General features: G+C 38.6%; 1 protein-coding gene and 1 non-coding gene across 2 annotated transcripts in view; one reads left to right on the plus strand and one right to left on the minus strand.

Moving 5' to 3' along the window:
* Positions 1-12,753, plus strand: part of Cast (calpastatin) — a 103,096-nt gene that overhangs the window by 16,057 nt on the left and 74,286 nt on the right. Inside the window, exon 3 of the mRNA XM_051172503.1 lies at positions 4,907-4,978. Coding sequence (XP_051028460.1) covers positions 4,907-4,978 — 72 coding nt within the window. The remainder of the gene's footprint in view (positions 1-4,906; positions 4,979-12,753) is intronic.
* Positions 8,864-8,969, minus strand: LOC127212517 (U6 spliceosomal RNA). Its single transcript, XR_007833560.1, has one exon. It is a non-coding gene; the product is annotated as a U6 spliceosomal RNA (small nuclear RNA).

Consider the following 12,753-nt stretch of genomic DNA (forward strand, 5'->3'; position numbering starts at 1 on the left):
CTGGGGAGGTAGGAGGACTAGGGCTGATTTATATGGCAGGGTTCCTGGCCAGTCAGGGCTACATGGGAAGAGCTTGTCCCAAATAGTTTTGGACAATGTTCCTCATGTAACTGATTTAGCCATCATTATTATTACGTCCTAGAGTGGATTCCTAAACATTGTTTTATGGTTATAAGTAATTGTATGAATCTGTGCTGACTGTGAATCATTCATGCAAGTTCATGTTCCATTGAATTGAATATATATATATATATATATATATATATATGGTCATTAATTTGAGGTGGGAGACATAAGAGGAGAGGGAAAGGGGGTGTTATTTAAATACAGTACTCATGTATGAAATTCTCAAAAATTTTTTTAAATTAGAAAAAAATTCTACCTCCAAATATAAAGACTGAATAGACTTTCATATTACAGTTGTCACCGTTTTGTAATTTGTTTCTGTACCACCTTCTTCTTATTTTTCTTCCTTGTACTTTGCCATTCAAAGTAGTATCACATCATTTGGACCTCTATGGTGCAGACAGAACCCTTCTTCCTTGAAGATGAGGAGTGAGGGAGGGAAACTGAGTCAGAGTACAAGGATAACCAGGAGAGGATAGCATTCTCCAGACTCCTCAGCAGATCAGCACCGGAAGATGAGACTGGACCACCTTGCAGATTTTCACCTGTAGGTCATAAACAGGAACTAGGAAAATAAAACACAGAAACACTGCCAGAAGATGCTTGCCAGAATGTGTACTGTTGGGCTGTGAAACAGGGCACATTTTGTTCATTTTAAAATTCTGCATAGTGTTAGGACTTACTCCTTAGATTTGTTCCGTACAACGTTTATCAGAATTTTCCCCAACCAGAGTGTCCCATGTGTTGCACTGCATTTGTGATAGTATTTGTTTATATCTTTATAATAAAAGCATCATTGTGGAGCACTTAAGTTATGCTGCACGAGAACATCTGTAAAGAATAATCAAAGCACTATAATTGATGATGCTGAGGAACCTGCCTGCCCTTTGAGAAGACATCTTCCTGGAAGATGTTTTCAAATAATACGTTTTCATGTAGTAATACAATATTTCTTGTTTAATGTAGTTACTATTAGTGTGGAACTGCTTTAACAAACACATCAAAGCCTACATATTTTATCAAGAGGTTACAAATCATGGTCCACCAGGTTTAATATGCTGTTAATTAAAATGCATGAGGTAAAAGCAAATAAGAAAATAAGATCTACACTGTTTCATATTTATTTTAAGGTTTAGAGTAATGCTTAGAGTTGTGAAACAAGAAATGGATGACTTTAGAACAATAAAATTCAACAATAATCTAAGATATTTTCCATTGTTGGCAAAATTTGAAAGCCATTTCGCACAGCCTTCATACCACAAAATATTTTTGTCTCTTCCTTGAATTATTTTCACAAAAATTAATATTATCTGCTCTTGTGTTTACACAGATATGAATTTTTGTTTGATTTACCTTTGAGAATAATCAGATAGTGTTTACAGTTTCTTAATTAAGTTCAGCAAATGGATCCAAAATGATTTGGAGCAGTTATTCAAGCATGCTATTTTCCAAGGCTTTGAAAGTTTCAACAGTCATTCAAACACAAAAGTTTACGTACTTAAACTATCACATATAACATCAGATCAGTCACTTGTAGATCATTGGAAGCTAGAGTCAGCACCCTCCCGACATGTGCACTCTGGAACTGTTTTCTATGGCTTAAGTGGAAAGGTGGACCAGTGCCCTCACATGCTCATAGTCACTCTATGTGGAGATGGAAAAGAGAATTTTTTGTTTGGAGGAAGCTGTGATCTTACCAGTCTTCCTTACATGAGGCAGATGGCATCATCACTGGGCATCTGGGAAATATAAACATGAAATCCTGCTTGTTTCCTTATTTTATACTCTTAATGGACTTACTGCAATAGCGATACACTCCAAGTAACGAATAATAGAAAATTATGTCATTAAGAAAAGAAATAAAAGAACTTCTTCTTCGAGTCATTTAATCAAAAGTGGTCCAGATTTGAATTTTCTTCTCCGTGATTCTTCTGATTTCTCTCTTCTCTCTGTGGTTTGAGTCTGAATCTGTTGTCTGCCTAAAGGTTGTCCTGTGACTCTGTATCCGTGTGTTCTGTCTGTGTGTCTGTCCCTAACAAAGGGCGTTGCTCTGTCTTTATTGTCTAGCACAGAAAGTCTCCCATGGGAGGGTAGTGTGTGGTGGAATACTGAACAGAAATCTTCAACAGTTTCACAAGGGACTGAGTCACTGGCTCTAGATGATCCCAAGTGAGCCAGACTAAAAACAGTACTATAAACAATCATTGTTCATCAGCCAATATCCACGAATGTTGCTTTCATCCATTATGGTGGACTTTATATGGTTGCTTTTACCTCTGTATTTGCTGCTTTCAGCAGTGGACATACATACATTACTCTGGGCCAGGGGCATGGAAGAGTACATAATTTAAGATCACAGCTATGCCTTAGCTCATGTTGTAAAAGCTGATTACCTGGAAATCCAAGGCAAGTAAGGTTGATTGTTACCTTGTCCTCTTAAAGGCAGAGTAGGACAGTGCTCTTTAGTCTTAAGTGACCTCAAGGTGACCACTGTTTGTGATGTCCAGCAGAGGTTCCAAGTCTCTTAGAATGTCAGAGATATTTTCATAATACTTTATTGTCTCAATACTTAACCCTTCCTTGGGATTTATTAACATTCTTGGATTGTTAGTTATAGTTTTCATAAAATTTGAAAATGTTTTGGCCATATTTTCTTTAAATACTTTGATTCTACACCTCTCACCTTTCCTTGGAAGTTGGCAGTTTCCTGCGAAGGAGCAGATTGACCTGCTCCCACTAATGCCTATGGATGCTCCTTGTACTTTTCTCTGTCCCTTTTGCTCTGTGGGGTCTTGTGGGATATTTTACGTTGCCATGTCCCCAAGTCTTTTCTTCGGCAGTGTCTAATAGTTCTTACTTCTACTTGCTTTCGTTTTCATTATAGGCCTGTGCTTTCTGCTGATAGATATTTGGCTCATATCTTTACTATACTTTCCATGTCTTTCCTTAACAGGTTTAGATAATTATAGATTCACGGGAATTTGTAGATATGGCATAGAGTGGTTCCTTGCATACTGTAGCATAGATATTGATTACTATTATATATCCATAGTACAATTTCAAAACTAGGGAATTGATATTTATACATCATGTATACATCGTTCTGGCCATATCTTATATGTGTAGATCTGTGTAGCCAGCACTGCAGTCCAAATACTAGTGTAGGACACAAGACACATACTCTTGAAACACTGTGTGAAAAATAAAGCTGCATTTTACTTTGTCTCTACATGTCTTGTCTTAGCTTTTTATTACAATCCAGATATGCATGAATAATGTTCCATTCATCTATCTTTGTTCCTATCATATTTATCTCAGAGTTTTCCTCCCTTTGTTGATTGCAGTGAGTGTGTGTTTGGAAGAGATTATATATTCATTCTGCAAGTAACTCCAGGGGCCTGCAACTCCTTCCCATTCCTTCATGGTTCCTTGATGGCATTTTCTAAGGATGAGTCCACTATAGTTATCTTCCTGAAGAACTCTGAGAGTGGTCAACTAGTGTACACCTGGACGTTATCTATCCTAAGACAAAAACTGTGCATTTTAATTCTTCCATCTTGCCTCCTTTATTTTCCTTTTACAGATATAGTAGTCTTATAAGAAATAGAAAAAGTCAAAGAAATATTCCTTTCTAATCTTTGTTTTTTCTTTGGTTGGTTGGTTTTGTTTGTTTGTTTTTGAGACAGGGTTTCTCTGTGTAGCCTTGGCTGTCCTGGATTCACTTTGTGGACCAGGCTGGTCTCGAACTCACAGAGATATGCCTGCCTCTGCCTTCTGGATGACAGGTGTGCACCACCACACCTGGCTTCTTTTTAAATCTTTTAACCTGAGAGTATAGCCCTATTGATAGAGCACTGGTCTAGCCTGCACAAAGCTGTAGGTGAGGGCCTTGGAAAATATCCCCATATAAAGGTCAGCAAGTATGAATGCATTTATAGATGCTGTTTTATAATCTTACTTTTCTCTGTGTGAAATACAATGTGTTTTCATTTAATGTTATTTTGTGACATAATTTTAATAACATGATACTTTATCCTGTAATATGTCATAATATAACTGTATCATGGGAGAATAAAGGAGCTAGAATCTTAGGCTGACATCCTTACTTACTAGCTATAATGATAGATAATTATTCCGTCTGTACCTCAGCCTCTTCAGCTTTAAAATGGAGATAGTTGTGATAACAGATTTGTTGGCTGATGTGCAGATTTAAAGTTATGGCATGTGGGCCTTAAAACATGTCACACATTCAGAATACTGTTTTCATAGGTTTTATTATTAGAAGATTATGAAATTCTTTTCTTCTTGTAGAACAGTTGCCTGGCACATCATAAGTTCTGCTTATGCTGTTTTCAATTTTTTGATGTTATAGTGGTTCACTTTTGAATAGAAAGATTCTTGCTTTTACTTCTCTAGTGCAATATTTTCTAAGCATAATTACATCTTTGAGATCTATTCCTAAGCCATCCTCTATAGAGGTTGCGTGACTCATTGAACCATAAGAAAGGAGGGAGCTGCTGCATAGGGTATGACATTTTGAGAAGGGCTTCATGGTTTAAAATGATTGCTCACATGAGCACTTTTGTGGAACTTGCTTTTCACTATTTATATACTACTCTTCAGGCAACAATATGAAATTTTCAAACGTTTGTTTCCTTTGTGTATGTATGTTTAGTGTGTTATCCCAACTGCTGTTTGATAAAGTGTTAGTGGTAGTATGATAAATTTCACACTGTTTTGGTATTGTTTCCCACTGAAATTAATATTTTCTGTTTCCAAGAAAAAAGCAGCACATGTGGGAAGCAGTCAGCCTTCGAGAGCCTATGCTGGTGGAACAGCCACAGCTACCAAGGTCAGTCACCTCTGAATCCAAGGAAGACTTGGTCCTCATTGCTCTACAAGGAAGACACTAATGGGTAGTGCCCAAAGGGAAGGCAACAAGCACACATATACCTTGGACCCCAGCCTTCAGTGGTGTACTTTCTCTAGCAAGGCTGCACCTCTTAAACCGTTAAACAGCACCACGTACTGGTGAGCTAGTGTTCAAATGCTGGAGCCCAAGGGAGGTATTTATCATTCAAATGACCACATAGGTGCTTTCTTATTTGTTTTGATACCTGATTAAAAGGGCTTAACTCATAGAAAATAATTGGTGGATATCATATTGTTTCTTTATTAAAAGAGAGGATGTAGCTTCTCTTAAAAAATATTTTTATTTATGTGTGTTAGCTCCCTCGTGAGTTTTTGTTCATCATGCTTATGCAGGTGCCCCCTGAGGCAAGTAGTGTTAGAACTCTTGGAACTGGAGTTTTAAGCAGTTGTGAGCTGACATCAGTTTTAGAGAAAAGGTGTGGGAACCGACCCAAGGTCATCTTCAAAAGTAATAAGTTCTCTTATCCACTGAACCATCTCTCTAGTCCTAGATGACTTATCAATGGTTTGAGTAACTTAAAAATCCAGTAAAACCATTTATCGTATAATTATTGATGCTATATAATGTGTTCAATGATATTATGATAAATATCTGTATAGTAAATAAGCAACAAGTGAACCATTGTTCTCCTGATTCTTAAGAAAATGATTAAAGTCTCTCTCATAATCATTCACCACGCTGGGTCCTCTGCTAAGTGCTGTGTGTAATTATCTTATAGAACCTCTTCATAACTTTAAACTATTCATTCCTCTATTGCTTAGGAAACAATGGCTCAGAGAGGCTAGGTAACCTTGATAGTCTCCCAAAGGCAATAAGATGCAGGTGAGATTGACCTAGGTCAATGATACGTTCCATGAATTCTGAGTCTTTTCTTTCAATATTAACACCGTTAAGCTTTGCAACTTGTAAAGAAATCACTGGAGCATCACCTGTCAATTCAAGATATGATCCTTTTAGCTTGTAGCTTCGAATACATGCAATTTTTCTGTTGATCCTATTGCAACTTTGTAGCCTATCACGTGCTGTGATTAATTATGTACAAGATTATCTGAAACTTTATACTACTTCAGAATTTCTACACAGTATTTTATGTAAACACCTCTTTTTTAAAACAGATGAAGTCTGTCAGTTTTTTAATTGATGCCATTTGTTTGATGAATGATTGATGTTTTAGTGGCTCCAAATTCCTCTAAGAACTTAATCTAGGGGCTGGAGAGATGGCTCAGAGGTTAGGAGCACTGACTGTTCTTCTAGAGGTCCTGAGTTCAATTCCCAGCAACCACATGGTGCCTCACAACCATTTATAATGTGATCTGATGCCCTCTTCCGGACCGCAGGTATACATGGAGGCAGAGCACTGTATACATAATAAGAAATAAATAAATCTTTATAAAAAAGAACTTAATCCACAAGTTAGTAAAAAGATGTTGAGCCTGTAAAATTAGGCTTGGGCTAGTACCACCCAAATTTACGATCTTGAGTATATTTATAAATGTTTTCAAGTGTCTCTTCTACCTGCCAGTAAAAATGGCTGGTAGACTATGAGTCTTAAATACAGGAATGCTTTGATATCTGAGAGCTGCACTGTTTTATCCTTTATTGATGATGTTGGAGACCCTACAATACTGATGCTCACTGAAGAGTTGCTGTTTCTCTAGTCATACAGGTCTGAAATTTAGATTTCCTCTTTGCCATGTATTTCCTTAGTATAACTGAGCTTGTCAGAATGCTAATATGATCTCTGTTGTAATAGCTGTTGCAAAGCTAAAAATGAAATGTCTGAAGCTGTGCATCCTGGCCTGGACAATTGTCAGCTACTGGGACCCCTGCTTCCTGCTCTCTTGTCAGTCTTCATTGTTTGTTGTTTGGATACTTAAGATTTTCCTAGCACGTCTTAGTTTTTATGCAATTAGAGCCTGTATTTAATATAGATATAAATTATGACTTTAAAATATGATGTAATTCATTAGCAAATCCATGTACACAGTAATATTTAGTGAGTCGTTTGTAGATTCCAGAATTTCTGTTAAGTAAAAGTATTGGATCTTCAATGTACTAGTGTGTGGGAAACAACACCTTTTTTTTTTTTTTTTAAATAGAACAGATATGTGACCTGAGAGGCCTTTTCCATTTTTTTTCTATGCAGGAAGCTAACAGCCCATCTTCTGATGTGAAGTTGTCAGTAAATCTGTTATTTTTAGAAACAGAGGGATACAGCCTAGGTGGAAAGTGGTGACATTTTTCAAAATGTATTATAGTTTATTCAGATTACATCCCAATTGTTATTCCCTCTCTTGTATCTTCCCATCCCCACCCTCCCTCCCCCTTCCACTCTGTGCCCCTGCTCTAGACCTCTAACAGAAGGAAGGGGACCTCCTCTGCCACCATATGGCCACAGCCTATTAGGTTTAATCCAGATAGTCTGCTTCCCTTTCCTCTGTGTGCGCGCTGGGCCTCCCCACCAAGGGGAAGTGATCAGATCAAATTGGGGGGCACCAGAGTTTATGTTAGAGGCAGTCCTCACTCCTCCTACTACCGAGGAGAATGAGCTGTCCATTGGCTAGATCTGAGCAGGGGTTTACTGCATGCATCGCCCTTGTTTGGTGCATCAGTTTGTGTCTGACCCCTGGGTCCAGATCCACTGCCCTTGATTGTCTCCCTGTGGGCATCTTGAACCCTCTGGCTCCTTCCACCCTCCCCCCCCCATATTTCCTTACCACTTTCACCCCTCCACCCAGAGTCTGGCTGTGAGTTCCAGCATCTGTCCTGTTCAGGTAGAGTCTCTCAGGGGACATCTCTGTTGGGCTAGTATCCACTTATGAGTGAGTATATACTATGTGTGTGTCTTTCTGGGTCTGGGTTACCTCACTCAGGATGATCTTTTCTAGTTCCATCCATTTGCCTGCGAATTTCAAGATTTCCTTGTTTTTAATAGCTGAGTAGTATGCCATTGTGTAAATGTACCGCAGTTTCTTTATCCATTCTTTGGTTGAGGGGCATCTAGGTTGTTTCTAGATTTTGGCTATTATGAATAAAGCTGCTATGAACATACTTGAGCAAATGTATTTGTTGTATAGTGGAACATCTTTCAGGTTTTTGCTGAGGAGTGGTATAGCTGGGTCTTGCAGTAACACTATTCCTAATTTTCTGAGAAAGCACCAGATTGATTTCCAAAGTAGTTGTACATGTTTGCACTTCCATCAGCAATGGAGGAGTGTTGCCTTTTTTCCACATCCTCACCAGCATGTGCTGTCACTTGAGCTTTTTAGCTTAGCCATTCTGGTAGGTATAAGATGGAATTTTAGAGTAGTTTTGATTTGAATTTCCCTGATGACTAAGGAAATTGAGCATTTCTTAAAGTGTTTCTCAGCCATTTGATATTCCTCTGTTGAGAATTCTCTGTTTAGCTCTGTGCCCTATTTCTTAATTGGATAATTTGGTTTGTTGGTATTTAATTTCTTGAGTTCTTTATATATCTTGGGTATTAGCCCTTTGATGGATGTAGGGTTGGAGAAGACCTTTTCCCAGTCTATAGGCTGTGGTTTTATTCCTGTTGACAGTGTCCTTTTCCGTACAGAAGCTTTTCAGTTTCATGAGGTCTCATTTATTAATTGTTGATCTTAGAGCCTGAGCTATTGGTGTTTTCCGGAAGTTGTCTCTTGTGTCAATGAGCTCAAGGCTCTTCCCTCTGGTTTTTTCTAAGGGATTTAGTATATCTGTTTTTATGTTTATGTCTTTAATCTACTTGGACTTTAGTTTTGTACAGAGTGATAAATATGGATCTATTTGCATTTTTCTACATGTAAAAATATGGAATGCTTCATGAATTTACATGCCACCCTTGTGCAGGGGCATGCTAATCTTCTCTGTTTCATTCCAGTTTTAGTAAATGTGCTGCAGAAGTGAGCACAAGTAGAGGCATTTTGACCATATATTTTTTATTTTAGTGTTTAAAGGCAAACTTAAAAATCTTTTCTTGGCCTTTATAAAATTCCCTGTCTGTCTTCTAATAGCATATCTCACCTTTCACTTTTTCTGAGCCACTTCCTATTTTCTTGAATACCAGATTTTACCGGGCTTAATTAGTCTCTACTATTTCTTACATCCTTAATTCTTAGGAGGTTTTTAGGAAAAAAACCTATAGGTTGTATTAGATAGCTTTCTCCTGCTCTGATCAGACACAGTGACTGAGGTCACTCAACGGAGGAAGACTTTATTTTGGATTTACAGTTACAGAGGCATAAGAGTCCATTATAGTGGCGAGACATAGTAGCAAGCAACAGGCATGGCAGCAGGAACAGTTAACTGAGAGATCACATCTTCAACATCAAGCAGTAAACAGAAAGAGTAATTGGGCCATGGTGTGAGGCTTAGGGACATACTTCCTCCAGCAAGGCTGCACTGTTAGAACCTGTCAAAACAGCACCACTGACTTGTGACCAAATGTTCAAGTCTATGGAAGACATTTATCACTTAAACTGCCATACAGACACTTGCTTATTTCTTTTGATTCCTTACTGAAAGGGCTATAGTATAAGCAATAACATCTCAGGCTCAGTGAAAAAAGCTCCAAATACAAAAGTGATATTGGACTGCGGTAAGCCCTTTACTATTACCATGTATATATTAGAAAGCTAATATTATCCTGAAACAGAGAAGTCATGACCAAAATGGCAGATACAGCATCTGTGAAGTTTACTTCTAGTTTCCTTGATTATGGACACAGTCAACCTGACAGTTAAAGTAACTATTAATTGCATAATTATTGATGAAACTATAAAGTCTGTATTCAGAAACAAATATGTATTCGATTTTATGCTAGAGTTGTGTTTATAGAATGTTCTTGCCTACTCAAAAATGAATTTGTGATAAGAGAGTAATTATGAACACAAGCAACATTCTGTCTGCCATGTAGTTATAGGCTTAAAAGATCCAAAACTCTTATGAAACTTAGGTATACCTAATTCAAAATAGTTACTGTAAATTGCTGAGTGCTTAAAATTCAGTTTTTAATAAATTAATAATGATCACTAGTGAAATTGAAGACATTATATAGACTCTGATGATAGTCAATTAGAGAACAATTGTGATAAATAATTTGTATTCGGTTTTGCTGCTGGTAGAGTTCTAACAATGCCAGTTTTGACTATCAAAATAGCTGGAATGGAATGGCTCCATTATGCTATTAGGATGTAGTAGTCAAAGTTATTTCTGATTAGAATCCACTCTGGCTAGTTTGGGATACAAAGGACTTTCTTCAGGGACAATAAACAGCTCATAGGTAACTCACAGGAATTCAGCAGAAGGAGACTGAGGCTTTGTTGCATGAGATATTCTACAGCAGCGGTGGAGCATGCCCAGCTAAATCCTGCCACAGCCACAGCTCAGAATATAGCTCCTTAGCTCAGAATATAGCTCCTTTCGGACCTGATACCTTAAACTGCTGCTGCCAAACCCCTTAAGCTCAGTCTTCTCTCTGAATTCTCCACGTACAGTGCATGTGACTGGCCAGTCTAATTACATGACTCAGACTTTCTATAGGAGACTGTGGACATGAAATTTTCCCCACTCTAGTTTGCAGAGCCACATACTGTTGAAATGGGAAACAAACAATGTGAACAACTTTGAATGTGCCATCAGCTGTTGAGTGGCAAGTGTCCACTACTGGTTGAGAGACAGAAGAACTCTCCAGTTGAACAGAAAGTTCAGTTAGGTCCCTGATGGTTTTCTTCTTCAGCAGCAATCAGCTCATAAACTGAAGAAGCTGCAAGAAAACATTTCCTGATCTGGAAGGAAAATGAACAAAAGGAGAGCAGCCCATAGGGAAACACTTTGTGCTTGGGTTGTATTCTACCCTAAATGCTCTCTTAACTTTGTGTTGCAGATACCTCAGGCACTTGCTTTTCATCTCCACAATCTTGCCAGGAGCTGGATTAATTCTGATGTTCAAAATTAGAGTACCCAAGGGTCTTAGTTAGGGTGTTATGGCTGAGAAGAGACACCATGACTACAGCAGCTCTCATGAAAGGAAAACACTTAATTGTGAGCTGGCTTACAGTGTCAGAGGTTTACTCCATTATCATCATGGCGGGAAGCACGACAGCATGCAGGCAGACGTGGTGCTGATGAAGGAGCTGAGAGTTCTACATCTTGATTTGCAGGTAGCAAAAGGAGACTGCATTACACTAGGCATAGTTTGAGCATAGGAGACCTCACAGCCTGTCCCTTCAGTGACATACCTCCTCCAACAAGGCCATACCTCCTATAGAGTCATTCTCTATAGCCAAGCATTAAAGCACATGAGTCTATGGGGCCATACCTATTCCAACCACCACACTCAGGAACCTTGAATCATGTGTGGTTTGTGAGATGACTCTGGTAGATAGGACACATTTTTATTTAATAACCATACATACGTTTTATGTATTATAAAGTGTCACATTAAGTTCATAATCATATCAATACTTTTGCTTAGAACAAGGCTAAATTATGAGTTTAAAGGGAAATCTATTTTAAAATTAGTAATCATGATGTGTTTATAGCAATTTTAAAATATTATGTAAGGAATATACAAATAACCAACATTTGGCAATGTGTTCCAGATGGTAATCTTGTTTTTATGTATATACTGAATTGGTGGGAGTTACTGAAATGCAGATTCTGAGTCAGGAGGTTTGGGGAAAGGCTGGTACCCTCCTATCTAATGAGTTCCCAGCTGTTGCTGTTGCGGTGGTTAGGTGCTTGACTACCCCTGCCTTAGGTTACCTGTGTATCAGTGGAGAATTTGGCCAAAATCAAGATTCTCAGGCTAGAGACTAAAGAATTGATTTCCCAGGATGGCGCAAGGACTAGTACTGAATAGTCACCTCCAGGTAGTGAAGACACCACATCATCTGAAAACCACACTCAGGTACAGAGCAGCTCTCAGGGAACAGGACAGTAAGCAACATCCTTGCTCATTTCTGAGAACGGGAGCCTCTTCTGGGCTGCAAGCTAAGAGGTGCTGTAAAGTTTCTTCCCACCCCTGTGGTTGCTGTTCAGATTCATCCAGAGCACAGACGCACTGCCCCCCTCTCCATCCGCCCCCCCCCCCCCCGCAACCCCCTTCCCCATCACTGAAGAAGTCACAGCTGCTTAGTGCCAGGAGCTAGGAACCAGGGCTAGTGCCTATTGGAGTATGTTCCTACTAAGTCACTCTGAGCTATTTTTGTCAGGAGAAAAATAATTATCAGTGAAAACGAGAAGAGCTGAAGTACCTGCCCTCTCCCAAAGAAAAGACAGTAGTAGCAACAAAAAGAAATGAAATTTAAGTTGTATTTTCGTTAAGAAGAATTCTAACAAGCTTCTTTTGGGAGGAGAGACTATAAAATATTAGAATTGTGTGTTGTCTTACTTCACAAGCTCTATGTGACAGGAGTAAAAGGTGTCCACTGTGATGGACACTTTGAGTAGGAAACAGAAGGTGCCACTTTTACTGACTCACAGTGGGATGTAGAAAAAAGAACAGTTGAGGTAAGAGCTCCCCTCTTTTAGTGTCCCCCAATTATCACCTATGTGCTGGCTAAATACAGCCTGCGTCTTTGCTCAGCTGGGTTTGAGACTTGTTTTCTTCAAACACTGGTCACTATCACTTCCTCAACTTAACCCTCGAGTTGAAGGGCCTGGGCGTAGGCTTTGTTTTTTAACAATTAAAC

This window comes from Acomys russatus, chromosome 30 (genome assembly GCF_903995435.1).
Source record: "Acomys russatus chromosome 30, mAcoRus1.1, whole genome shotgun sequence".
NCBI lineage: Eukaryota > Metazoa > Chordata > Mammalia > Rodentia > Muridae > Acomys > Acomys russatus.